This window comes from Fusarium tjaetaba (assembly GCF_013396195.1).
Source record: "Fusarium tjaetaba strain NRRL 66243 chromosome Unknown NRRL66243_c0000243, whole genome shotgun sequence".
NCBI classification, from domain to species: Eukaryota; Fungi; Ascomycota; class Sordariomycetes; order Hypocreales; family Nectriaceae; genus Fusarium; species Fusarium tjaetaba.
Window position 1 is genome coordinate 73,741 of NW_023501439.1, and position 27,097 is coordinate 100,837.

A 27,097-nucleotide genomic window follows, 5' to 3' on the forward strand; every position below is an offset into this window, starting at 1 on the left:
TCATTCAGGTTGGGAGATGCAAGATACAGAATGACAAAGGATCGTGATATTGTTTGAACTAAGCTATGACTCTAGTGCTGTGGACTCATCCGAGGCTCTGAATCTCGCTCAATACACCCGCACTCCAGCCCCTCATTCTCGTGGTGCACTGTTTCGCTCACAGACACAATCATGGGATATCACTAGAATCGCTGAACAGCCTACTTCTTGGTGTCGGCGGAACCGTTCCACTGGAAAGAGGACGGCTGGTATGAAAGCGCGGGCCCAGATTCAAAGAGCCCAGAGCCGCTTCCGAAGGTTACGGCAGTCTTTGTCGCTGATGGCACTGGGCTTGATGGTTTCACTGGAGCATTCGAGAAGTTGAAGGGATTATCAGCCTTGAAGGGACTCACAGCCTTGGGCAAGTTAGGGATTGTCGTCCAGCCATTAAATTGAGCTTTAGAAGGGTTGATAACACTGGGTGGGCTCGTCTTCTTGTCATTCTCCGTAGGAGCCACTTTAGATGTCGTCGTGGCACTGACTTGAGGCTCGTTTGCCGTAGAAGGTAACGCTTGTCCGTTAGTATCATCACAATTCAGGTTCTGAGCCGCGTGACCTACGAGTTACTGCTCTTGGCTTGTATCGCCGGCATTGGGCCAAACCCTGTCTGAGGATCTCCACCTCCTCTTGCAGGCTCTTTCTTCGAGACGATGTATCGTCCGATTCACCAGCCAACTCCTCAAGTCTTTCCTTACTCATTCGATCTACCTTTGTGGGTGTGAGGATATCTGGTATATCATACACAAGGCAACTTTCAACTGCCAGGTTGATGACGTTGTCGGTGAAGGTGCGCAGAGACATCTTCAAAAGTTAGTATCAGGGATTATGAGGTCTGGTTTTGTCTTACAGTATAGTATGTCAACATCGTGTCTATGACTTTGTTGATTCCAAACTCACTATCTTCAAGCTCGTCTTCCTCAATGATGTCTTGAGCAATCGCTTTAGAGTCAAACTTCTTACTCCCATCTCCTGTCTTTGATGTGTTACCCTCAAGCAAGTGAGGATACTTGTCTTGCAGAACAGCAGAGATACGTCTCTCCAGCTTTTCATCTGAGGTTTTTGACATCATGTCATAGAATAACAAGTCAAGAGGAAGTGCGTAACCTTGGACATAGGGCCTTAGTAGCTCGTCGATCTTCTTCTGAAGCTCTTTTTCCTTTTCATCAAAGAATGGGTCGACGCAGGTCGACAGGATTGCCTCCGTAGTTCGATTTGTCCGTGGGGATCCAACAACATACTCAAAGACTTGATCAACAAAAGCCTTTGCAACTGTCGTTACCAACTTGACATGTGACTCGGCGATACCTCTCCACGGTGCGGCTTGTTGTTTGAAGAGCTGCATGGCAAGATCCTTGTGAGGGGTTCCTGGAAACTCCAACCCTTGGTTCGCAGCGGCTTGTTTCTCAAGTTGCTCAGCGAGCTCGCTTCTCGTGATCTTCTGTGGCTGTGGAGGGTTGTAGGGGTAACGTTCCAGAAACTCTTCGAGGTACACGGGAATTTCGCCATCATCGGAATCACTATCATCATCTGAGACGGTGACATGAGTCGAACCCTTAGTCTGAAGGATATGATCAAAAGCTCGACTGAAGTTCCGCAGCTGTGCTCGCAACTTTCGGTCATCGTCCTGCAAGCCGCCGAAGAATTCGTCATTGTATCGGCCGTATATGCCATCCCTGGGAGTCGCTGAAAGTCACTGGCAATGCCAAGCAGAAAAGACCTGAGGTCCTCTTGAGTGGATCTAGATTTCCCTAGACGATCAAGTTCCTCTTGCCTCTCTCTCAGCGTCGTTTCGATGTCTGTAATGACTCCAGGCAGACTGTTACGAATGTGACTGTAGAGCACATGGCTGAGCTTCTTTCGTAAACTCACAATTCCACGATTCTCGGAGGGAATAGTCGCCCAAGCGCCCTTCTGGAAGAACGCGTCTTCGACCTGGTCTCGGCCTTCCAAGCTGCTCTCATCTTCGGCCCTGTTGCGCAGGACATGCCACCCGAGCTGCAACTTATGCGCGGCTTCCTGATTCTTAGCCAACTTGATGTATTCCTTCTCAGCATCGTAGCCAGGGCGAGTCAAATCAGGCTTTGTTATGACACCAATGGTTCGCCGACGTTCCGGATCGATGTTCTTAGCTTTCTGGAGCGCTAAGTGATTAGCAAGGTTGTTATTCGCAGTGATAACTACCAGGATGATGCTGTTCTTCTGTCGCATGTAGCTCTCAACAAGTTGGTCGACCGTTTCTTTACCACTGATTGACTGGTTTTCGGTAGCAACCTGGAAGAATCCTGGAAGGTCAACGAGACTTAATGGGTACATCTTTGGCCCTTCGATTTCTAGACGGAGCACGTCCTTGGAGAACTCCATCCCGGCCTTGCCAAAGCCCATGCACTCCTTGGCTTCCGTGATGATGTCGCCCAAGTCATCCTCACGAAATCCAGCCCTCTGGAATCTCTTTGCGGGCTTGGATCTGTCTTCAAATCTGACGCTCACATCAATGCGAGTCTCGTTAGCTCGCCTGAAAATGAGCTCAGTTGCAAACCTTGTGCAAAGATTTCCTTGGACTGGAAAGCGAACATGGGAAATGGCCTCAAGAACGGAGGACTTGCCAGCGGACTGATCGCCAACAACGATGATTTGCGGGAGATTGACGATACGGCCGACGCCGCAAGCACTCAGACTGTCGCTTATATCATGGAGGGCTTGGTCTCACTGGTGTTGAGCTGTTCGAGAATATTGGTGTCTAGAGAAACATCCATTGTAAAGGTCAAAGAATTTAATTGTCACGTATGCAGATATGAAAAGTTTGTGTTTATTCCATTCAATGCAAACCAGACATTCACTCAAACCTCCTTTATGTACTGATCCTGAGGAAAGCCCTAAGTTTGGAATGGTACAACAAGGGGCAAACGCGCGCTTCAACATCAATCTAATTTGTTATCTGCAGTAATCACACCACTGTAGAGTTTCAGTCAATGCAGGGGCATGTTTCTGTTGGTTCTGCCTGACAACAGGGTTTCGTGTGACAACAACAACCAACATGCATATGGAGGAACACAAGGTACGCTCGAAACACAGCTGCCTAAAAGCACCCTGCACACAGGGGACCAAGATTCTAGTACATGTATTATCTAGCAATGTGTTGATTGTGGTTATGGGTTATCGTATGCTTCGCATCCTGATTCCAGATAGTGTCGATTGTTGAGTGGTTTTGCTTCAATGAATAGGCCTCTTCTGTGATAGCCTTTTCACAGTCAGCTCAGTGCTCGCTGTTTATTAGCCGCTGTATCCTTGTGTTTGATGGACCTGAAAATTTGACCTAGCTTAAAAAGGTCTAAGGCCAGGTCTAAAGGTAACTACAGTAACTATTTATGGTGATTTCAGCTTGCTAGCGCGAGGGGGCTGTGCAGTTCAAAGCTCAGTCTTGGGGTTCCGACTTTGCAATCGCGGAAAGCATCGTAATTACAGAGTACTGATCAATAATACATTGCTAGATTGTTGACAACCTTAGTTCCATATCACATTGCTCTCTTGGTGCCGACTTTGTGATCGGCTGTTAAAACGAACGTGGGTACTCCGTAGTCTCGTCGAGAAATCCATCCTTGGCCAGACCACGGCCATGTCTCAGCCACTGGAATTAGCTTCAACAACCCCTCCTTCAGTCAGCCCTCACTGCTCTCCACACATCGACTTCAAAACCGGGGGCGGGCTCTCTTGACAATTCTGACGACAGAGAACATTGCATGTACTTCTCGGCAACCATGAGTTTCCAGGCAGACCTTCTATTGGTCAACATCTATGATGCGCTTCGCGAAAAGTTCGATCCTGAAGATAAGACTCTCTTCCAGATCCAGGTCCCCACTCAGCTTCTGGACAGAAGCGCCTTCCACTACGATGGAAGCGATTCGGACTTCACACAGATGACCAAGCCATCCTCCGTAGCTGAAGCCGAGTTCAGTCTCACAGATGGTATGCTAGACTTATCCAACATTGTTGGCGGTCCCAACGGGAACAAACTCTCAGAGAAATACGACCAGGTACTTTCCGGCCTCATCTCGGCCGACGAAGAAGCCAACCCAGACCAAACGGGTGAAGCATTACAGCAGGCCAGAGAGGACCTGAGGTCTTGCGCAAACCGCAACATGGATGACACAGAAGACATTTATCCTATTAATCTTGTCCCTAGCGACTGGGCTAAAAGTCTCTCGGACCCTTCACAGCAAGATAATACTGGTGGTAGTCAGAGTCAGCTACAAGACGCCATAAGCCGACGTAGCTTTTTTAAAGCAAGGAAGAACGCTCTCATGGCCGCCTTGGGTGACCTCAAGCCGTTGCAAAAGGCTGCGGATGATGCAAGAGCAGCTGTTGACGCCATAGAAGCGGAAATGGCCAAGCGCTTTACTGATTCAGCCATCGTGTGCATAAAGATATACTTTTCTCAAGCTTGTTCAACGGCACAGGACGATATTGCAGCTATAAGAGGACTAAACGACACGAACAAGATCGAACTCAGTACATTGCTCCAGAAGTACCAGCAAGGGCCCCTGAGCGATGAACAATGGAAATTCCTGCTTGAACTGCAAATGAAACATGTCCAAAGTTCCAACGACCTTGTTAAGGCTACCGAAGCACTTAACCGGGCTCAGTCGGAGGTCTTACAGGCCACATCCCGTGATAGGGGCGATGAACTTGCTGGCATTAATGATCAGATTGCGTCGCTTACTGTGGAAATTGAGAAGTATCAAAACATGCTCCGAGGAACTGGCAGTCAGAACTATCAGGAAACTTCCAATGCTTTCCAAGGCAGTGCTTCAACTCCAGGTTGGGAGACCTTGACCATTGACAGTTGGACATCGACGCAGTCCCAGTCAAGACTCAGTTGTACTTCGTCTTCGAATCCGGCATGGGCAACCAATCTTTTGTCCTCTAGCGAGTCTGGTATCACTAGCTTTACCACTAGCGGCCAGAGAAACACTTTGTCTACTGAAAACACCGATGTCAAGGTTGTGTTCAGCGCAAGGAAAGTTGCTATCGACAGACCATGGTTCAAGGCCCAGGTGCTTGGCAAAAGCACCGACCCTACAGCAAATATCTCAGCAGGTAACGCTGAGGATGTCCGCAAACTATTCGCTAGCGGGTCGATAATCGATACCACTGAGTGTCAGTTACCGGCCTGGACTACTGGCTTCCTTGTTGTCCAGGATATGTGCATTACCCTAACCTCTCATACGACCTTCCAGGGGAGTGAGGTCCAGGACATCGACGACTGTCTATCATCAGGTGGTAGCTTGCTAGCATTTCGAGCTTTCAAGAGTGGCACGGATGGAAATAAGGGGGCTGGGTACGGTATGAAGAGTGATGATAAAATGATACAGATCCGTATTTCTGCACCTCAAATTCTTGGCTGGTTCACGCAGACATCTCCATAGGATGGTTATATACGAGTAGAGGAACGTTGAGTATAAGCTAGCCACCTTTGCAATCAGTAGTGAGCATGTCGATTTTCCAAACTCATCGAAAGCTGGAATGTGAAATGTCAATTGGCATTTTGTCTGACTCATAGCTGAAATATATAAGCTTATAGGTGGCAGTCAACTACATTGTAGCTCAAATATATCTTGTCCGTCCGTTCATGAGAGATGAATCTTTGGAAACCCAACCAGAAAGAATGATTCCATATACATATTGAAACCTTTGTAACAGACACCGGAAACCAAGGCCATCCGATGAACCACTACAACAACATGTATCGAGAATCAACAATGTGCAGCAGGCTTTTAAACCCGAACATGTACCCTGCCTTAGTCCCTTATATGTGCTATTTCAACCTCAGAAGCAAGACCAAAAACTCTTCTAATGAATGATCTGCATTCGTCCCTCTCTTTACCGACGGGATAGGGCTGGACAACCCCCTGCGCTTCCTCGACGAATTTCATCGGACGTTGCCCACAAAGGATCCATTCGAGCTTTGGCAACACTGCTCGGTAACCCCTTGCATACTCAAGCATGCGATACAAATGTGCGTACGACCACGCTATCCTTGCATCGCTTCGACCCTTCTCCACGTAGGGAGCAAGCTCCGGGTGATCCTTGGCCGTCTGGAAATCTTCTGCGTTCGCAAAAGCCTGTGCATAGTAATAGATATGCCCCATATCTTCGTTCATCCTCGGAGTATATGTATCTCCCCTTATTACCAGCATCCTAAGGTTCTTGAGACTTTGCAGACGAGCTTGCATTTTTCCATGGTCGATGGGCCAGATGGGGTAGGTCTCGTCTGTGTAGTCCTCGTAAGAGGTGTACTCAGGTGTCATTTCATCGCAGCGTAGGCCCAACTGCTCCAGAGTTGTAAGCTCGCAGATAGCCGCTAGGGATTCCGACGGGATGCCGAAATGGTCTTTGCCGTGGCCAGCATCCTTATTTTGACCACCCCATTTAATATACAAGGAGCGGAGGTTATTGAATCGACCCTTTCCAAGGCCAGGGATCAAGACTCGATCGAAAGAATTATCACGACCCGACATATAGTAACTTTGAGTCACCCAAAGCTTCTTCAAGCCATTATGCTTGAGGATCAATTCTGTGATAAGCTGCATATTATCAGCAAAGTCGACAACAAGCTCCTCAAGATCCCGATATGGCTCTTCGGCATGGGGACGAATGATATCCTCAAATAACCGAACAGACGAGTGAGCCAGTTCAAGGGACTTGAGTGGCGCAGAAGGGAAAGCAGCAAAGCTTGGTCTATCCATTACATCGAGACCGGGCCTGATTCGGAGCTTTCGCAGTTTGGGAAAGGACGTCCCAAGAGAGAGAGGCTCCCAAGCCTCGGGATGCCAACTCTCCCAGGTCAGTGATTCGAGAGTTGGGGAGCAAAGCTGGAAAAGACTTTTGAAGAAGCCCTGGGTGGGGTTAGGTCGCAGTGGTACGCCACGTTGACTATTCTCTTGGTCCCAGGAGCCCACCAACCTGGCATTCATCAGAGCGAGTGATCGCCAAGGCCAGGACGGCGGGGTCAGAGGAGGCCCTAGAGAAAAACTCTCCGCGATGAGGGAGTCGTTGATAAGAAGGTTATGGGCTGTAGAGCAGGCCATGAGCAGCCAGGTGTTTTTAGCTAGTGAGAAATTACAATCCCAGACCAGGGTCTCGAGGTTGCGCATGGCCTTGAGATTGAGGGCGACAGTATGTTGGATCAGTTTGAAGATCTCTGCACCTTGTTCCTTAATTTCAGAAGTTCCTCCGTACTCTTCGCCGCGATCTTCTTGGAACCTGCGCCAGACGCCATTGTGAACAGCGCGAACCTGGTATGGGTCGGGCTTGAATGTGAATTTCCGCACACAGTCTAAGATGCCGGGACCGGTGCGGCCCTCAATCGTCCCCTTGGCGAGTTGGAGCAGAAGCATGGCCTTTTTTGGGGCTGTAGTCGAATCTAAACTCGGAGAATTGGCAAGCACGAGAAAGCCCGCAGCAGTCAGAATTGACGAGGGCAAGCTCTTGCAAGGCATCCTTGTCTTGAGCGACGAACGTGACGATCTTGGCCAGGATCTCGTTGGGCATCTGAAGCAACCGGCAGTTGGACGCAAGAGGCCGACCTTGCATGACAGTGTCTAGAGCAGGGGCTCAAGGCGGGGTTCAGGCTCGCCCTGATAAAAGTCGAATTCGGCCGCCGTTGAGGCACCGTACATAAGGTTACAGATATCATAGTCGGAACGCATTGTGACACAAGGAATGAAGACGGAGGCTGTAACTATCGTGCAATTGATGTATGTTATCGACAAGTTTGGAATTCCAGGTTTGGTTTCACTATGACGGTACAGACCTTACCCCACTGGAACTGGAAAAATGAAAGCCCATCCGTATCCCTAGGAACCTACAGCAGCCATACCTACGCGGGAGGGGGTGTATCATCAGAGCTCTTATCACGTGAAAACAAGACATGCATTTACCGTAACTAGTTTTGGCATCGGCAACGCGGTAACGCGTCAGTTTCGTGATTTATCTAACACGGCAACGAATCTTTATAAAAACTGCTAACATAAAGCCGCCATTTCCACGGTGTCACAGTTACAGTTGATCAACCGTCATGGTGACAATTGGTGCAGTAGTTCAGTGTGATATGACACGTGTTGGATAGATAAGCTGTTCCACATTTGCCCACTCCATCATTATCCTTCATGTGCTGGACACTGCGAAATAGTTAGCATAAACTCATCATCGACTATGCAAGGGTTCACTTACGCATCCTTGATATCCTTGCCCTTCATTCCGAGACCATAGTCATCACACTTGAACTGCGCCGTGCAACCAGCTTGGCCAAACGACGCGAGCATGATCATACCGCTCTTGATCCTAGCATAGCGCGAGACATAGTCCGTGTATGTCGTCTCATCATCGAAACCATCGTTCAAAGCACGGTCGCATGCATCGTCGATGCTGCCGCACTGGCTAGACCCCTTGTTGTTCGCATCGGTCTGCGTGGGCAAAGGAGTCTCGAGCGTGACGCCGTCTCCGACACCCTGGGTGTAAGTATACTTTCCACCAGGGTAGTTTCCAATCTTGACTGTGCGGTCGGGGTAAGAAACCACGGTGCCATCGTCGGTCTTGACGAAAGGCTCTGGGTCGGGCTTCTCGGTGACCTTGGGCTCAAAGGCATCAGTCGCGATAGAGGACGGGAAGGTCGTGTAGTCGGCGCAAGACGATGAGATCAGATCAGTGGAAACATAGAAGCCCTTGCCACTGACTGTAGTCTCACAGGCGCAGTAAGGGTCGATGCCCGGATTGGCGTGAATGATGCAGGGATACTCGCGTTCAGGTCCCTTCGTAGTGGTGGAGGTAGCGAGAGTAGTAGACTGCAAAGAGGCCTCGGTAGATGTAGGTCCTGCTGTCGTAGACTCAGCAGTTGTGGCTTCTGTCGACGTCATCTCGGCGGTAGTGGTATCCCGAGTCTTCGTGGTCTCGGAAACCTCAGTGCTCGACTCTTCGGTAGTGGCAGACTCAGCGGAGGTCTCAGTAGTGCCTCCTGTAGTAGGGGTAGCATCAACATCGACAACGACTGTATCGACCCCCATGCTCAGCTCAGGAAGCTCAGTTGTCTGAGTGGTAGCCTCAGTGGTCTCAGTAGTGGTAGCAGAAGTCTCAGTAGTTCCTCCAGTGGTTGGAGTCGCGTCGACGTCTACAACGACCGTGTCCACGCCCATAGACAATTGAGGAAGCTCGGTAGTCTGGGTAGATGCTTCAGTGCTGGTGGCCTCCGTTGTAACTTCACTGGAAGTGGCGCCGGTGGTAGGAGTAGCGTCAACGTTCACTACGACCGTCTCAACGCCCATGGATAGTTGAGGCAGCTCAGTGATGCTAGCCTCAGTAGTGGAAGCTGCGGAAGACTCAGCAGTGGACTTGGCTTCAGTAGTCTTAGCTTCAGTCTTGGTCTCTTCCTCTGCAGTACTCTTGTCGTCGTCATCGTCATCATCTTCCTGATCATCAGGATCCTCGGGTGTCTGAGTTCCGACTGGTGTTGGGACACCTCCCTCGATGATGACAGCTGATGGAGCAGGAGTGATACCAGGGAGAGGGGGAAGGACGTAGCTTCCAGGTGCAGGCCCTAAGTCTCATGTCAGTACAAACCTGAGGGGGAAAAGGTCAGTGGACTTACCAATACCCCAAAGAACAATACCGCCAGGACCATTGTCTTTGCCAGCATGCTCACAAAAGATCAGGCAGGAGGGGCCGAAGAGGACAGGGACAACAACATCATTGCCATCGCTATCCTTGGTGCTATGAAGAGTGTTATCGCTGACACCAGAGATAGTCTCTTGGGGCTCAGCAGTGACAGCAGCAGGAGGAACTGTGATAGGAGCTTCATCATGCTTGGTGGTGGGCTCAAGTTCAGTCTCATCCTTGGTCTTGGGGTCATCATTGTCTGAGTCTTCGGACTTAGGATCAGACTCATCGCCTTTACTAGTAGGCTCAGCTTCCTCCTGCTTAGTAGTAGTAGTAGGCTTGGGGTCCTCAGACTTCTCAGTCGTTGATGGCACCTTAACAGGCTGTTCTGAGGAAGTGATGACGACAACAGGAGCCTGGGAACTGGTAGTCTCTTCTCCAACAAAAGGTTGGGAAGTGGTATCCAGAGGTGCCAGTTGCTCAGTTGTGGAGTCTTGAGCAGGAGGCTGCTGGGTGGTTGTGTCAACAGCAGGTCCTTGCTCAGTAGTTGACTGAGGTGCAGGGGGCTGTTGGCTAGTAGGCTCGACACCAGGTGTCTGATCAGTTGTGGCAGTATTGAGAGCAGGAGGTTGCTGAGTAGTTGTCTCTGCTACTAGGAGCCCCTGTGATGTTGTAGTGTCGATAGCTGGAGGCTGTTGAGCCGTAGTCTCAGGACCAGTGGGCAGTCCCGTCCCAGTATTGGGCTGTTCAATAGGGATATCACCCGAGGATGTCGAGTCAAGAGGCGACTCGCCATTGGCAGTAGAAGTACCTCCAACCGCAATGTCGGTGCTCTTTGACTCAGGCAGCTCAGGCAAGATATCGGTTGAAGTAGATGCAATATCAGGAACCGGAACACCTGTGCTAATCTCTGGGAGCGCAATATCTGATGAAGTGGTCTGATCAAGCACAGGAATCTCGGACGAAGTAGTCTCAAAGGGAAGAGGGTGCAGAGTCGTGGTGGTAGATTCACCATTGGCTCCAGGAGTCTCTGGGAGTTGAGCCTCTGCCAGAGCGGCGAGAGCCACAACAAGGCCGACCAGACGCATAACGAGTGATTGTCTGGGCCTCAAAATAAAAAGAATGACTTAGTTGGCGTGTAACGAATGAAAGAACTCAGTATGAGTATGTCGGGCTAGGCCTATACGACGGACTGCAGACACAACAGAGTAAGTATATAACCCGGATAGTAACTCAAGCTTACATCTCACCTAAAGTTTCACGACTCCTAGCTCATCTGCTTATCCATTGTGATAAGGCGCTATGGCCAGCCTAATCTTCCTAGATCCACAGAGGGGACATGCAACTGAAACGATTCAGAAGGATCAAATCCTAGTTACATTCGAGGTTCATCGCCATGTTATGATATCGGCCCGTGCCGTTCCAAGCCACATCTCACCGGGTGCCTTTTTCCGTCTCTTCAATTTTTCTTAGATCCTGGCTTACCCCTGTGGATCGCTTCCTTTTCGATGCGGAGCTGAACTTGTGAGGTTGCATCGATGACGTTAGACAGCCTTGAAAGACCACTGAAGGATGCGCATGATTGATGAATCTCCAGTTTCAATCTCTTTCTTCTGCTCGACATGAATCGCTTCTTCTGACTTCGCCCTGGTTCGGGCATTTCCATTTACGACTGTCACAGTCACAGTGGAAACCCAGTATGGAAAAAGCCGTCTATCACTTCTTCGGCCTCAAATTGTTCAGTACAAGACGGAGCATCCCATTAACAAAAAATACGCCATGTATCAAAGCTTGAGTGTCAATTACATCTTCCATGTTTGAAGCTTTTTTATCATCGACTTCCACCAAAACAAAGCGATAGTCAATAAACATGCTTAATCTTAAAGATGTTGTTACGCGTCAGCCCATCAGTTGCCGTTGCAGCCGTTCGGCCCACGTTCGTAGAACCGGCCTATAAAATAACAGTCAGACCGAACAAGTGGGTAGTAGTACATTGAAAATAGGACCCTTTAGCCAACATAGGCTCCATCCGTGAAAGATCTCCATAGCTGAGCGCCCTACTGGGCCAAACATGTTACAACGCTCGATCCTTCGGGGGCGGTGACATTCTCAGCCTTGCAATGGTGGCTGACTGTCACATCAAGCGAATCCTTCACGCTTATCTATGGATCGCAATCTAACCATCCCTTTCATGGTAAAGTTCTCGGGATCGCGAACGTTCGAGGCTATGTAAAGAACAAGAGATTAGGATGAACATCCATAAGCGCCGAGTGATACCTCGAGCCAGCTAAAAATCGTCTTCTGAATAGACAACCATGGTTTACAATAAGCAAATGCAACATCGATCCAGTTTTAGGATTGATCAACAGTGGACTGGACGATAAAGTTAGAATTCTAATCAATCACTCTGCATCACCTTTCAGAACTTCTTGTCCATCATTATCCGCCGACAAGCTGACGGGTAAGACGGAAAGGTCAGGACTTTCGGAGTTTTCATGTCTTGGCTGACGATCTCAACTTCGTCCCGCCTTGCAAGTCCCATCGTGCACAGACAGATCATGCCAAGAATGAACGACGAACCCGCTTTTTCACGATCCTTTCTATGGAACTCGTGTACTGTAATTTCATCCTGATTCAAGCCTTGACGGTTGATGGCCGGAGATTCCAGTGTTGCATTACTGTTGTCAGCTTACACCGACATCCCTACTCTATCCAGCATATATGTAGGATAGAAACTCTGAAGTTGTCCAGTATCACCCATCTCATTGCATCGAGCAATACTGTCTTCTTCAACCATCTTTCGTTTTATACACTCGTTTAGTTAAACCGTCACTCTTTTAGACCTATTCAGCTCATCATCATGTTGAGCTCTAAGAGTTTCCAGAACGGCTGGGCCAAGCTGTTGGCCTCGCTATTTTTCCTGCTTGCTGCTTCTCAGGTCTGCATCGCTGCGCCCTACACCAATCAGTGAGTCAACTCCTCATAACCATCTTTCAATGAAGCTAATGCACCAAGGCTTGCTGTTCGCGATGATCAACATATCTACGCCAGAGTCATGACTCCTGAGCTAGAAGCCTACGAGAAGAAGCTCAGCGAAAGCAAGAAAGCCGACACATACGTCGAACAGGATCAGACAAAGTTTGTAGACTTCACTGCTGCTGGTAATCACGTTGTTGGAAGCTCATCCTTCGCTGGCTGCTTCGGTGTCATCCTTGCAACTAAGCAAGGTGCCATTGTCGCCCATTACAATCTTGACCAGAAGGGCTTAGACACAGCCAAGAAGAGAATTACCGACGAATACAACGACCACAACGACAAGGTTGGAGGCGCTGAGGCCCATCTTTACTCTGCCATAACCTATGCAACCGGGGCGCTTGTTGAGGAAAACCTGTACAACGAGTACAAGAAGTTTATCAAGGAACTTGTTGGAAAGGAGCCCCAGGACCATCACTACACTGAGGCTCTTGAGACTCTTTCCGACGAAGATCTTGAAAATGAAAACTGGGATGAGAATGCAGTGAGTGGTGGTTTCGTCGTGGAGAACCCTGGCGGTGGCAGTGCCGATACTAGTCTCTTCTTCATTACCATTGAGCGACAGAAAGTCAGTGCTCAGGGGCCTGGTAAGTGATGACAGCCATGTCTAGTTGTCACCTCAGTCCCAGAGTCCGGGCGCTTATGATGCGGAACTTCACTCTTGCGCCTGCCATCCATGTCAAATACAAACTATGGCAACTTTACCTTTAATCAACCTACCTTTTTTTTTTATAAAAAAAAAAAAAAGTCTCGTATCATATTGAACTCGTCGCTTTTCGTTTTACAGTCCTATGTCGTGATTAAGATAAGACCTGTGAAGATCTCGAAACAAAAGTAGCCCCTGGAAAATATTGGCCATGTATTAAACTTAAAGCTAGCTGATGATAGACGTGCCAAAAGAGATGCAGTTATATGACATGTCGGCCATTTGGTACTACTACTTTCTTCGCTGAATACCCAGGCATTCAAGGAATGGACCGTCGTGACAGGCCACCAAATATGCTTGCTCCGTGGTAGACTCATTAATATGCTGAACCTTGCACCACGAGGGTACAGCAAAAGTGTCGCGTGCCTCCCACCTGAACGTCATCATCTCCCCAGTTGGCGTCACAAGCTCAGTGCGGCCCTTTCCTTCATAGCAGTGATAAAGATAGGACTGGCTTTCTTGCGACTCCACCGTGGCACCAGGGCTCAGTCTCTCGGCCTGAACGCCGAGGAATGTCGATAAAGGCTTTCCATTTGAGAGCTTATAGTGATAGATGGAATAGTCGCTCTTGTCAGCGTTGAGTTCTTTCTCAACGGGAGCCCATGGGAAACGGAACTCGCAAGGGTCGCAATGTCTGACAACGTTAGCGAAAGCATCATAGTCGCGCAGGGTAGAGAGATACTGACTCGCTGGGATAGCGTGGGTCAGAGTAGCCCTCAGCGAAGTGGACTGGGGCAAAGCGGAATAGAGGAAGGTTCAGCATATCCAACCAGATGACTGGCTTGTCATTCTCGTTTCCATGGTCATGCCAGTGCCAGATCGGTGTGATGACAACATCGCCTCTGACGAGAGGCATCTTCTTGCCCTCAACCGCTGTGAAGCCTTCACCATCGATGATGAAGCGAGCTGCAAAGGCAAGATGTCTATGTGCTGGCGCTGTCTCTCCAGGATTGACGATCTGAAGACCTCCATAAATAGTATCTGTTGTGTATGGTGATTCTAAAAATGTCAGTGAAATGAAGCCAGTACTTTCGTAGATATGATGTACTCACGCATGCTAGGGTTTACTAGCATCAAGACTCGGCGCTCAGCCTTCTCTTCTGGTACCAACTTGGCTGCTGTCTCCAAATGAGGCAAGGCCTCTCTGTATGTCCACATGTGCGGTTTCGCTGTGGGGTTCGGTGTCGGCGGCACCATCATGCTCATCTGTGACCAAAGAGGCTCCAGGTTCTTCGATGGTAGTTCGCTGAGATACTGCTTCATCTCTGGCGAGTCGCCATCCGAGGCGCCCGACGCCACTGTGCTAGTATAATTCCCCATCGCTTATGTGGTCTCTTCAAGAAATAAAATGCACTTGAGATGACTTTTGGCTCAGATAGTGATTCGCAATTGTCGTTGGAGTGTTCTCTAGATAAATAGCGGGTTGATGGATGGTCTTGAGTGGATAGCAATCGTAAGATCCCCAGACACGAGAAAGCTGGGGAAGTAGCACCGATAGGCAACACAATTGCTACAACCGTTACATTGAACCGCGTCTAATCAATCATCCACAACAGCCGAAGCCAATATCCGTTCTCCGGCTTGACTCCGGTGGGATCCGGACTCTGAGCTTCCGACCGGATCGCGCTATGAGTGGCCACAACAGTGGACCTCACTACCAACGCTCTCCGACAATCATCACGCCTTTTAGAAACAACTATAACAGGTAGTATACAACCTTGAAGATAATACAGCAATGAGAATAGCCAGTATCGTGTCACCATTGTATCGCAGAAGTTTCACAACATCATTCTCTCGCAAAATGTCCTCAACAACTTGGAACCGCCTCATCCGCTTTGTCGATGACAACGGAAATGAGACCTTTGGAGACCCCGTCATTGAGAATGACAAGGACTTTTCCGAGAAGTTGGCCAAGAATCACTTATGGGCTGTTGAGTACAAGGGTCAGAGTCCTGTGGCGCAACTCACCAAGGGTGGCAAGGTACATGTCAAGGCTGTAAAGGAGCTGCTGCGACCGGCTGATGTGCCTATCATCCGATGCATTGGCCTTAACTACATCAAGCACAGTAAGTGACCAAGTACCTATTGGCTGGGACTATACTAACTCTAGTTTTCAGTCAAGGAAGGTGGCCGAACACCGCCGCCTTATCCCTCATTGTTCATCAAGCCCTCTACCTCCATTGCTGGCTTCAATGAGGATGTCCCCATTCCCAAGATCGCCCAAGATGGCACAATAGACTACGAGGGAGAGCTTGTAAGCATTCTGGCTATCATCCTACCGGAAACTGGCTAATATCAAAATCTAGGGTATCGTGATTGGCAAGTCTGGCAAGAACATCACCAAGGAAGATGCTCTCTCTTACGTAGCAGGCTACGTCGTCTCCAACGATGTCTCCGCTCGAGCATGGCAACGAGATCCCAAGAAGGCCGGCGGTGTTCCCCAATGGTGCTTCAGCAAGGGTTTCGACAAGTTCGCGCCCATTGGACCTCTTCTCGTCTCTCCAGCCGTCGTTGGTAACGCTTCCAAGCTGCACCTGACAACAACTGTCAACGGCGAGGTGAGACAAAGCGAGGGTACGAATGATCTTCTTTTCGGCGTCGAGGAGATCGTAAGCTTCATCAGCCAAGGCACAACGCTAGAAGCCGGAACTGTTGTTCTCACAGGAACGCCTTGTGGCGTTGCCATGGGAATGAAGGAGCCTAAGTATCTTAATGACGGTGATGTTGTAGAGGTTAGCATCACCGAGTTGGGAAGTGTCAAGAACAAGATGGTCTTCGAGTAATGGATAGATAAAAACATGGTATCTGGGTAAATAGACATAGAAGCAACATTTCCATTATGTTATTCGTTCAAAAGCTCCCAAACTCCTTGAACATCGTTCAGCCATGACATGTCATTTACATCCAAGTTGAAAGCCGCAAGCTCCTGAGGATTAAAGTCCGGTATTGGGGTCTGAAACTCTTCAGCGAGTTGCTGGACAAGATCAGGGACTTCCATGCTCGTCATCAGTTGCTGAGGGAGACCTGGGTTGTTCCCTTCGCCCGGTCTGCTGGTGTTCGCCGCTTCACGTCCTGGTGAACCACGAGGCGTTGCTTGTAAGATCTTTGAAGAAAGAATATGTAGCGCTGCAACGCACCGGCGAGGAGACTGGCCGAATTGCTCGTGAGCCTTGAGTACTGAAATAGCTTGGCCCCAAGATCTCCCGATTTCAACGGCTGAGAAGACATCTGGTCGAAGTTTGGCAGCAATCAGTACGGTGGCGGCGGAGTAGATGTAGTATACTCGATACCACCAGGCCGGGAGCAGACCGACGGTGCCGTCTAGTGTCTGGTGCTTCACCAGAGTGTTGATCATATTCTGGGCGGTCGTGACGCAGAACATTGCACCTTGTTGAACGACACGAGCTTGGAGGTTATCGTCCATTGGCTTTTTGTCTTGGGGAGATTGTGTGAGACAGAATCTGGAGAGGACTGGTCGTAGCAGAAGGATACGGGCATGGAGGAATCTGTTCATGAGTCAGTCGCCATAAGCCGCTGTGAAATTAGGAGACGCATACCTCATTCGTAAAATTACAGCTTGTCGCCGTGCTATTTCATCTTTATTTGACTCCAGCAACTCCCACCTGAGATGGTCTGGTAGCTTTGACTGCCATCTGCTGATACAGCGATCCAGCTGTACCACTCTATCCAGATCTTCATCCTCACCATCCAGGCCCTCAAGATCAAAATGCGATTCCTTATCCTTCGGCTTACTGCCCTGTGAACCGTCGTAGAACGCGATCATGGTCTTGTGGATTATCTCGTAAAGTCGCACTGATCTCACAAAGAAGCTGTAATATTCCAAGCCTTGCATTCCGTTCTGGGCGTTTGATGTTTCTGCCGGATGTGGTACGTTCTTTGCAGGATGCTGGGAGATCATGGCAGGGCGACCATGGGTCACGGATACCATGCTGGCTGGATTAGCTGACTGGAAGCCAAGATACAGTCAAGTTCACTCACCGATCCATCAGAACACATCCATACCATATCCTGCGCAGCAACTCTCGCTCGCCAGGGTCCGAGCGATTGGCTGAGGTCTCAGGCAGATGAAGTCCTAACCCTTGAGCCATCCTGATGGCAGAGCCAATAACCATCCATGTCTGATGAGGGTTATATGTGCTCTGAAGATACTGGCTCGTTACCAGTAGACACTGCACCAACTCGAGGGAGCCAGGTTCCCACGGACTCATCGGCAATAACTCCTGGGCCCTCTGGAAGTATGTCTCACTCGACTGTTCTCGCTGTTCTAGCGAATGCGATTCGACGAGTTGGGTGGACAGTGCCAAGATGACATTCAGTGTAGCGATGAAGACTCGCTCATTCAAGTCCATCGTCGTTCCAGAGAATATAGCATTATAAGCACGAGTCCATCGGTTTCTATCCAGGAAAGGATACAACGGATCAACATAGAACCAATACAGCTCTATCAAATGATCGGCTTGCCTCCGTGGCGGTAGGACGTATGAGAAGTCCGGTGATGTGACTGAGGCAGAGCCCATTACTCCAGCCGACCGAGACGTGTTTGACGCATTGTCACTTGAGCTTGCAGGTTTCCCTAGCCTCACATCAATGGCCTTCTTGATCTGAGCAGTGAATGAGCCCGCACTGCTCTTCCCAAAGAACTCCTCAGTACTCGTCCCCTCATCGATGACCGCTGTCATGGAGTCAACAGCAGAAGGACTGTTTGAACAAACTGAAGCTCCGACATTGCGTTGACCACCATGTGAGTCTGGCCTGGCGCCGCTGCCGGGTGTAGATGTTACTGGGGAGTGATGATGTGGCGGTGGTGGCGGCGGCAGAGACAGAGGCATAGACCGTCGCGGCTGAGGCTCGTATGTATTCACGGCTCGTAGAATCGGAACAGGTGGGCTTGCCATAGAGGGAGAACTAGAACTACCCTGTCTTTGCACTGGCAATGCTTGTGCTGGAGGAGCAACAGGACGTCCATTCTGGGCTGCAGTGAAAGGCGCTGCTATTGGCGGGCGATGATGTATGAAGGCCGTCGAGCTAGCGCTAAAGTTGCACTTGTCCCTCAGGGCCAATTTCCTACTACACGAGCCACAGACTGCAGCGTCTTAGCCTTTGTGCCCTCCCCTCCTGGGGCTATGGGTGTCTGTCGGTCTCACCTGGTCGTACACCGTCACACTTGACCTTCTTGGCTCTGCAGTTGTCACAAGCGACATCAATCTTGAGGCGTTTTGCCCCACTCTGGCGATGAGCAGAGGCACCGTCATCTGTTCGTCGTGGAGGCTCCATGTGTAGTTCCGTATCCGAAAGGGATGTTGCGGGTTGTTGGGTCGGGAGAGGATGGCTTTTCGGAATGGACATGAATTGGTTCGGAACGGGGGGATCCCCAGAATTAAGAGATAAGATTATGAGGCTGGAAGCTGGGATGGCTTACGGCTAAAATCCGGGGAGCATAAGCGGGGTTCCGAGAATCTCTCTGCATTAGCTCACTCGGAGCTCGTCGGTCAGTGGTAACATACCGGATAACTACAACTGACTGAGCTGAAGTGGCATCATCAACAAAATAATTAACCGTCACAAGTGGTTTCTGCTGTTCTCGTGACTGATTGCACTATTGCTTGTATCTCCTTTTGGGCTCAATAACCCCAGCCGAGGTCTGTATGATGGAGCTTGACCTCTCCAAACCAATCGGTGGCCCTTGTTCTGATCCATCAACAGGCAAGGTTCCCCTCTTTCTCCGCATCCTCCGTCTCTTCTACGCGTCACTTTCGCATCTCGTCCCATTGACCCGCGTCTTTTAATGGCTCCACCCAAGTTGGCCGATTTCTAACAAAAATCTCATTCGCTGGTTGGAAGTTGAGCCTAAATCACATTTTTAGCTTCAGCGCCATCAGCGTAGGGTAGCTTACTTACCCTCGATCCAGCAATGGGAGTCGGATCATGTAGAATTTGCCCTTTGCTGCTGCTGGAATAGTCCAGAGCGTGCATCCACATGTACGGCAAAATGCCTTCTCTTTCGAACTTCCGCTCGAAGTGTCGGAGAGTGAGTACTTCGTAATAGCATCTTCAACTGTAGTGGAGACATCGACATCTTGGGCTGTGAATTTTCCAATCTGTCAGGTATGGGTTAGCTTTCACCACAGCAGCCCACGAAATGAGATTCTGTACCAGTTGATGAGTGCCACCAGCTCCTATACAGCAATGCTCACAGAAGCATGATAATACTGTAGCTGGTTCTGATGCAATTGCGAACTTTACGTTGCCACAGAGGCACTGCCCCGAATATGGTGCTGGCATGGTTCCGGATGATGTTGAGTTCCCGTTAATAGGCTGGGCAAAGAACATCTCATGTGTTTACGGCATGCCCTTTCATCACTTGAACTGTATTATACCACCTGGTGTCTGACAGTGGTGTTACCATACTCACTTACACATGAACTCCGGAAGAGGTAGTTTCGCGAATTCTTCCGGATGCGCTCCGAGTAAGACGGCTTTGAATTAAGTCTCGGACCCGATCCGAGGAACGGGTGACTATTGCCTAAATTACGCATGTACGCGCTAGGTTCCGATTCTCTAGTGTACCGGCGTGTTGGTAACGTTCTGTCCCGGGCCAAGGCCCAGACCCAGGCCTGAAGTAGATCCTCCGAGGTAGCAGAGGAGAGCTCTGGAAGTGTTACGTACAACATGAATGGAAGCGGAGCTGAGACTCTCATATCAAATTTAGGAAGAAGCGGCCTATTAGTCCTCCCAGTGACATGAACCTATTGGCGGCCGGTACTTGGATCATTGCGTGAACTCTAGCTAAGACATGCAGCGCCTTTTTGGCTCTCACCTCATGGAATGCGTTAGGTTAAGGAAGTTAATATCGTGATGGATGTAGTAAATTTAACTTCTCTATATCTATGGATCAAAAACAGCCTTTTGCACCTTCACCACAGTATCTCCAACAATATCGGCTGAAGAGACTCCCAATGAGAAGCGATAATCGTTCTCATCAGCCACCCACTTCTTCAGTCCAGAATCGAAATGTGCCAAGTCTCTCTGTCTCACCAGAAGCTTGACCAACTTTGCCTCACCAGGCTCCAATCGGACCTTCTGGAAAGCCACGAGAGCCTTGATCGGATGATCAGGAGACTGCTCAGCCGGACCAGCATAAACCTGCACCAATGCGCCGCCAGCTTGTCTCCCAGTATTGGATACTTTAGCAGAGACATACCAGTCGTCACCCTCGCGAGAAACATTGCCCAGATTATACGTAAAAGTTGTGTAAGATAGGCCGTGACCGAAGGGGAAGTTGACCTTCTCCCGAGGAAGTCGATCAAAGTGACGATATCCGACAAAAACACCCTCGGCGTAAGCAACCTTGAGCTGTCCATCTACATACTCGCCAGGGAAGTTTCCGTGCGCGGGGCAGTCCTCAATGCTCTTAGGAAAGCTTACTGGTAGTCGACCCTCTGGATTGACAGCTCCTGTAAGGACATCCGCAATAGAGTAACCGCATTCTTGGCCGGGGAACCAAGCTTGCACGACAGCGGGGACTTGCTCCAGCCAAGGCATAGCGATAGCAACACCGGTAGAGTTGACAACCACTGTGTTGGGGTTGACAGATGCCACGGTAGACACGAGAGCGTCTTGCGTGCCCTTTCGGGGAAGATTGAATCCATCTTGATCTCGACCTTCCGTCTCCCATTGAGGATCGTGTCCGGTAAAAACGATCGCGTAATCAGCAGCCTTGGCTACATCAGCAGCTTCTCCGACAAGATCCGCATCGTGGTCGGATTCAAGTGAGAAGCCGACACGAACACCACTACGACCTTCGAGAATAGTCAGGCCGATCTTGGTAGGCGGATCACTGCAGATTTTAAGGCGATAAGTCTTTCCCCCTTCAAACTTATGGCGGAACTCTGGCTCTGGGGCAGCTAAGAATAGAGAGCCCATAGGGTCAGTGCAGTTGGCAGTCTGCTCATAGATGATCTCGTCATCAACATAGACCCTTGTGGGTCCCAATCCAGAACAGGCGATGTAGTGCTCTCCTGTCTCGGCCGGCGTAAAGTCGCCGACAATCTCAAGTCTTCTCCAGAGTGACTCTTGTGATCCCAGAGGCGAGTATGCAGAAGTTGGCTGCCCGACAGTAGATACGGGCTCAGATTCACCCTCCTTGAACAGCTGCCGACTGAACCCGGGCTTCCCATCAAGACCCACGACTTTACCGCAGAGACCATCAGGATGAATGGCGGGAAGTAGACGCTCGCGATGAGCGCCTCGCGCGTATGTGAACTCGACCTCATCGCCAAGGGCCTCGTGCAAGCCTTGCCAGGGAGTGATCTTGCGGTACGCATTGACAGCTGCACTGCCTCCTCCGTGAGCCATAGCGTCTTTAGCAAATCCAATTAGAGCAATCTTCTTCCTCTGAACCTTTTCTTTGGTGAGCGGAAGGAGATCTCCCTGGTTCTTTAGTAAGACAATACCCCGCGCTCCAGCCTCGCGGATCATGCTTCGCAGCTCGGGGGTATTTGTGTCTTGGCCAAGAGCGACAGAGTGTGACTCTGCTTCGCGGGCCTTGAGCTTCAACGCCCACTCAACAACAGACTTGGCGCGCTCATTTATGATGTTTTCTGTCAGTTCTCCTCGCTCAAGTGCCTCCTCGACAGCATCTTCCTTTCTTAGACGGGGAGGACCAGGCATCTCCAGGTCCAAACCAGCATTGAGCGCTGCAGCGACGGAATTCGTGCCGCCCCAATCACTCATGACAAGGCCTTTCCAGCCCCATTCACCACGCAAGACCTCCTGTAGAAGCCACTTGTGCTCATCGCAATGAACACCGTTGACATGATTATAAGCTGTCATGATCGCCCAAGGATTCGCTTCCTTCACAGCAATCTCAAACGGCCTGAGGTAAATCTCGCGCAATGCACGTTCATCAATGGTCTCATCAACTGTTGTACGAGCTGTTTCTTGCTCATTCGCGACGAAATGCTTTATCGTAGCAGAAATACCAAGACTTTGAAGTCCTTGTATGACTTTTGAGGACATTTTGCCGGTGAGGAATGGGTCTTCACTGTAGCTCTCGAAATTGCGACCACCAAGAGGATGGCGATGCATACAGACTGTTGGACCGAGCATGCAGTTTACTCGCTTGCCTCTAGCTTCAGCACCCAGAGCCTTGCCAAATTTCTCGGCAAGGTCCAGGTCAAATGTCGCTGCGAGATTGCATGCTGCTGGGAAACAGGCTGACTTGATGTCGAGATCTGTTGCTGCTGAGCGAATTCCGTTTGGTCCGTCGGCGGTCTTGTTTCCGTTAGTAAATGATTGGGGTAGGCAAGAGATCGAACTCACCTTGATCGAAGGAACTCCCTTTTCTGGAAAACCGACAGTTTCTGAGAAGTTCCGACCTGCTAAGAGGGAAATCTGATAAGTTAGCTTAACTGGTCTTCATACGAATGATAGCGTAGCTTACCTTCTCCTCCAGCGTCAGTGACTGTATGATCACATCAACATCCGTGTTTGCCATTTTCCCGTTGTATGCCTCGAAGGTACTGGGGCAGGGACGGATGCTGATACTCGCGAGTAATAAGCAAGCCCGGATCTCTTCTCTCTGACTTGCGTGCGGGTCGACGTCGGGAAACTGTGTCGCTAATTTTGTGGAGGTTCTGAGGGGCAGTATCTCCAGCTTAGGACTGGTTCAACTGGTAGTAGAGCATCCACCAGACTTTGACGAGCTTCGGTAAAGCGACAACAGAGACTAGAGAATTGGTCAAGGCTCGAGTCATGAGCGAGGTGGTGACCAATCGGTTGAGCGCTGCTTCGGAAGACACGACGCCGGACCAATGATGGCCTGGTCCGAAGTCTCGGAAGAGCTGGGAAGAGCGTCGGATCCAGACCAAACGCGTCAAGCCAAGACCCCATCAAACAAGTTGACAATCTCTTCAAGCGTCGATGAACGCTCCAAGTTTCCCCATGGGGTGTCAGTTTACCACCGCGTGGGGTAACATTGGATCTGCATAATCTTTTTCTGTTTTCGTTGGTTCAGATATAATTAACCTCAATGACCCTGGTGTTTTGGGTTTCTGAACATTCATCATCAGTCGCTGATTGACGTTGGGACATCTGACAAGTCTATCGATCATCTCCAAGAGTCATGGGTTCCTCACCAGCAGAGAAGAAAGGTGCCGCAGCAGCTGCCGGAAATGACCTTGCAGCAGTGAGTTTACTCCCAAGATGCGCATGCTGGGCATTGGATGCTAATATTCTCGTCAGGTACTCCCTGATGATGCTCGACCTTGGTATCGCGTACCGCATCTACTGAAACTCAACCTTCTCCTTCTGATTCCTCTCGTGTCATCAGGCGCAATTGGTTACGACGGTAAGTTCAGTGCGCGACAACTTCCTCTTCCTCGCTAACATGCACAGGATCCATGATGAACGGTCTCCAGACCCTTCCTCAATGGAGAGGCTACTTTGGACAGCCTGAAGGCGCCATGCTCGGTGCTCTCAACTCCGTATACCCAGCTGGAAAAGTCATCGCCTTATTCTTCGTCACCTACGTATGCGATCGATTCGGTAGAAAGACAGCCATGATGGTCGGAGCTTTGACTTGTGTAGCTTTCGCGATCATGCAAGCTGTATCACAGAACTTGGAGACTTTCATTGCGGCCAGAGCTATCCTTGGTTTCTTCACAAGTTTCTTGGCCCAGCCTAGTCCAATCCTCATCACTGAGCTTGCCTATCCCACACATCGAGGCAAGCTTACCGCTCTGTACAACACATCGTTCGTAAGTACCCACTCTCCATACCCAAAGACATCCACTGACTTGACAGTATCTCGGAGGTATCATCGCCGCCTGGTGCACATACGGAACCTTCAAGATCGACTCAACATGGAGCTGGAGAATCCCTTCTCTCCTCCAGGGAGCCCTCCCCTTCATCCAGCTCCTCGCCGTTTACTTCCTCCCCGAGTCTCCCCGATGGCTCGTCGCCCACGACCGACGCGAGGAAGCCCGCAAGATCCTCGCCAAGTATCACGCCGGCGGTGACGCGAACGCCCCACTTGTCAACTTCGAGATGGCTGAGATTGAGGGTGCTTTGACGCACGAAGCTGATGCCATGTCACAAAACTCTTGGCTCGAACTCGTCAGAACTCCCGCGAACAGAAAGAGGACCCTCATTGCCGTTATTGTTGGATGGTTCGCTCAGTGGAACGGTATCAACCTCGTCAGGTATGTTGTCTCACCCTGACCCCGCGCTTGTGTATCTGTCTAACATCGCCTGTAGCTACTACCTTGTCCTTGTCCTCAACACGATCGGTATCACAGCTGCCAAGGAACAGACTCTTATCAACGGACTTTTGCAGATCTCAAACTGGCTTGCCGCGATCTTTGTTGGTGCTATGTTAGTCGACAGACTCGGACGTCGCACCCTGTTTCTTCTGTCGACTTGTGGCATGTTCGTGTCATACATTATATGGACCGCTCTCAGTGCTTCGTTCGACAGTACTCGAAGCCCAACTACCGGAAAGGCCATTGTCGGCTTTGTGTTCATCACCTTCTTCTTCTACGCTATTGCTTGGGCCCCTCTTCTTCAAGCGTACACTGTTGAGATCTTCCCGTACACCCTTCGCAGCCGTGGTGTCTCAATTATGTACATCAGCACATTCGTCGGTCTCGTCGTTGGAAACCAGGTCAACCCAATAGCCATGAAGAACATCGGCTGGAAGTACTATATTGTCTTCTGCTGCATTCTCGCCTGTCTCATCGTAATAATCTGGTTCCTTTTCCCCGAGACCAAGGGTCACACTCTGGAGGAGATCCAGGCCATCTTTGAGGGAACATCTCATGCGGCTCTTCATGCTGGTAAGCTGGAGGATATTGAGCATGGAAGAGTGGATCAAGATGGCAAGAAGGATAAGAAGGTCGACCAAGTTGAGCTTGCTTAGGTGGAACAACCAGAGTCCTAGATTTTGTGACAATAATAATAGCCGATGGCAACTGTTCACACAGAATTTGTAACCGATTCAAGCACTGACCAGAGTTCCAGTAGCGATGCTCCGATGGCGACCTGCCTATATGTACCGGAGCGCAGCCAAAGAAGATGTCCGAAGCTGTCTCTTGTAACCTGCCGGAAGATCCCTGGAACGAATGATTGCCATATATTCATCATACAATACCACCTATGTAGAGGATGTCACCGAGCACGACCGATGGATGTACTGTATCTCAAACAAGTATAGGCGACCTGCTGGTCGAATGTCCTCCTCAGTATCCTATCGGCTCTCCAAACAAGGTACAATAGATTCGTATGTTCTTATGCGTGCAACTTGTAATTTGGAAAGAAGGAGTTTCATCACCTATAAAGACGACAGCTAACTCTGCATTCCTGGCGCTGGTTCAAAGGACATCGCACAGAACAAGGTCGAGCACCCAATCACAATATCACCCATCAATCATTCATTCTTCATGAAGTACTCAGCTGTTGCTCTTCTCGCCCTCGCCCAGGGCATTGTTGCTATCCCATCCCTGCTTGGGCAGATTAAGCAGAGCCAGTCCAAGGTTCTGGTGCCTGATCAGGATATATCGTTAGTATCTCTAACTCAAACTACCCATCATGCCTTACAATCCAATGCTTAGCCCATTGCGGTCTATAACATCGCATGTTACTTTACTAACACGAAGCCATAGTCTTTCTATCAAGCTTTCGCAGGTACCTATGCACAGGGACAAGCCCCAAACTAAGCAGCATGATATCTGCTGGCTTCTTTGTGCTTCTGAGGAGATTGAGTGCCCAGATAAGTGGGTAAGTTGATCTACGCTCCCTTTGACTGTTGGCTTGCGCTAATCAAAAGAACGTACTCCTCTTAGCAGGTTAGATCACCTTTTTGGCCAGATATGTTCATAGCTGACCTTGTATCTTAGGGCGATTGCTGGACTTGCTGCCGCAATTCTTAAACGCTATGCCGAGCAGTCTTGAAGCAACGCATTTGGGCATCATTGCCTCCCAATAGTACAGGTTAGAATAATGGCCTCGGAGAACTCCCAACTCGTCACTCGCTTAGTTCGTCTTTGTTTGTCATTCCTGAAACAGTCACTCGCTTGGTAAAACACAACATGAAATGAGAGAGCTATAGCGCCATTCTTAGATAAGCTGGGATGTCTTATGGAGGTAACAGGGCATATCTAGGTCAAGAACAGCTAATACTATAGCCTTAGTCTATGCGTTAAGAACTCCATGTGACGTGCATGAATGTTTAATTACTGAGATCTCTGGTCGATCTCATTCTCGATTATGTGACTGTGTGTTATTTGGTCTGAGGAGCTGATAATAGCATCATTGCCACGTGGGGCTCTTGCTCAGTGAAGTTTTGGGAACAAAGCAGCCTGACTAACAAGGGCCGGAAGTGAGCTGATGTCTGTGGCCTCTACCAATGTATCTGATTTCGACGATAGGCCCTGTGTATCGGCCGTTTCCTTGACCAATTTAAGACCACAGATTTAATTTGAACTTGACGGTAGATGAAGGCTCACAGAAGCTCCTGACATAACTCGCCACAACTGCTATACTGTTGCGATTGAAACCTCTTTCAATATCAGCTTTATGCTGTAGCCATTGGTCAGTCATCGTGGTAGCGATGTCTAAGTTGTGGGCTAGAAGTGTTATTTACAGTTAAGACTT

The 27,097-nt window shown here is 49.6% G+C and overlaps 10 protein-coding genes across 10 annotated transcripts; 5 read left to right on the forward strand and 5 right to left on the reverse strand.

The window, feature by feature from the left end:
- Positions 1-200: 200 nt before the first annotated feature.
- FTJAE_10491 (interferon-regulated resistance GTP-binding protein) lies at positions 201-2,792 on the reverse strand (the record flags this gene model as incomplete). Its single annotated transcript, XM_037343339.1, has 5 exons — positions 201-520; positions 600-840; positions 887-1,712; positions 1,757-2,591; positions 2,747-2,792. The coding sequence occupies 5 exons, from the start codon at positions 2,790-2,792 to the stop codon at positions 201-203; spliced, it is 2,268 nt and encodes a 755-aa protein (XP_037202456.1).
- Positions 2,793-3,794: 1,002 nt separating this feature from the next.
- Positions 3,795-5,462, forward strand: FTJAE_10492 (uncharacterized protein; the record flags this gene model as incomplete). The annotated part of the gene is made up of 1 exon (XM_037343340.1): positions 3,795-5,462. The coding sequence occupies one exon, from the start codon at positions 3,795-3,797 to the stop codon at positions 5,460-5,462; it is 1,668 nt and encodes a 555-aa protein (XP_037202457.1).
- Positions 5,463-5,834: 372 nt separating this feature from the next.
- On the reverse strand, positions 5,835-10,775 carry FTJAE_10493 (uncharacterized protein; the record flags this gene model as incomplete). The annotated part of the gene is made up of 6 exons (XM_037343341.1): positions 5,835-6,158; positions 6,228-7,436; positions 7,513-7,622; positions 8,122-8,216; positions 8,269-9,628; positions 9,680-10,775. The coding sequence occupies 6 exons, from the start codon at positions 10,773-10,775 to the stop codon at positions 5,835-5,837; spliced, it is 4,194 nt and encodes a 1,397-aa protein (XP_037202458.1).
- Positions 10,776-12,547: 1,772 nt separating this feature from the next.
- On the forward strand, positions 12,548-13,315 carry FTJAE_10494 (uncharacterized protein; the record flags this gene model as incomplete). The annotated part of the gene is made up of 2 exons (XM_037343342.1): positions 12,548-12,654; positions 12,703-13,315. The coding sequence occupies 2 exons, from the start codon at positions 12,548-12,550 to the stop codon at positions 13,313-13,315; spliced, it is 720 nt and encodes a 239-aa protein (XP_037202459.1).
- A 342-nt stretch (positions 13,316-13,657) lies between these two features.
- FTJAE_10495 (gentisate 1 2-dioxygenase oxidoreductase) lies at positions 13,658-14,746 on the reverse strand (the record flags this gene model as incomplete). The annotated part of the gene is made up of 3 exons (XM_037343343.1): positions 13,658-14,060; positions 14,113-14,425; positions 14,479-14,746. 3 exons carry the CDS (start codon positions 14,744-14,746, stop codon positions 13,658-13,660), a joined length of 984 nt encoding a protein of 327 aa, XP_037202460.1.
- A 481-nt stretch (positions 14,747-15,227) lies between these two features.
- Positions 15,228-16,209, forward strand: FTJAE_10496 (5-carboxymethyl-2-hydroxymuconate isomerase; the record flags this gene model as incomplete). The annotated part of the gene is made up of 3 exons (XM_037343344.1): positions 15,228-15,492; positions 15,544-15,680; positions 15,733-16,209. 3 exons carry the CDS (start codon positions 15,228-15,230, stop codon positions 16,207-16,209), a joined length of 879 nt encoding a protein of 292 aa, XP_037202461.1.
- A 59-nt stretch (positions 16,210-16,268) lies between these two features.
- On the reverse strand, positions 16,269-18,721 carry FTJAE_10497 (C6 transcription factor; the record flags this gene model as incomplete). Its single annotated transcript, XM_037343345.1, has 4 exons — positions 16,269-16,932; positions 16,984-17,376; positions 17,426-18,530; positions 18,592-18,721. 4 exons carry the CDS (start codon positions 18,719-18,721, stop codon positions 16,269-16,271), a joined length of 2,292 nt encoding a protein of 763 aa, XP_037202462.1.
- A 1,611-nt stretch (positions 18,722-20,332) lies between these two features.
- FTJAE_10498 (beta-glucosidase B) lies at positions 20,333-22,943 on the reverse strand (the record flags this gene model as incomplete). Its single annotated transcript, XM_037343346.1, has 3 exons — positions 20,333-22,720; positions 22,769-22,840; positions 22,890-22,943. The coding sequence occupies 3 exons, from the start codon at positions 22,941-22,943 to the stop codon at positions 20,333-20,335; spliced, it is 2,514 nt and encodes an 837-aa protein (XP_037202463.1).
- A 627-nt stretch (positions 22,944-23,570) lies between these two features.
- On the forward strand, positions 23,571-25,364 carry FTJAE_10499 (glucose transporter; the record flags this gene model as incomplete). Its single annotated transcript, XM_037343347.1, has 5 exons — positions 23,571-23,633; positions 23,690-23,795; positions 23,843-24,204; positions 24,251-24,648; positions 24,704-25,364. The coding sequence occupies 5 exons, from the start codon at positions 23,571-23,573 to the stop codon at positions 25,362-25,364; spliced, it is 1,590 nt and encodes a 529-aa protein (XP_037202464.1).
- A 520-nt stretch (positions 25,365-25,884) lies between these two features.
- On the forward strand, positions 25,885-26,395 carry FTJAE_10500 (uncharacterized protein; the record flags this gene model as incomplete). Its single annotated transcript, XM_037343350.1, has 3 exons — positions 25,885-26,003; positions 26,107-26,217; positions 26,341-26,395. 3 exons carry the CDS (start codon positions 25,885-25,887, stop codon positions 26,393-26,395), a joined length of 285 nt encoding a protein of 94 aa, XP_037202465.1.
- Positions 26,396-27,097: the final 702 nt, after the last annotated feature.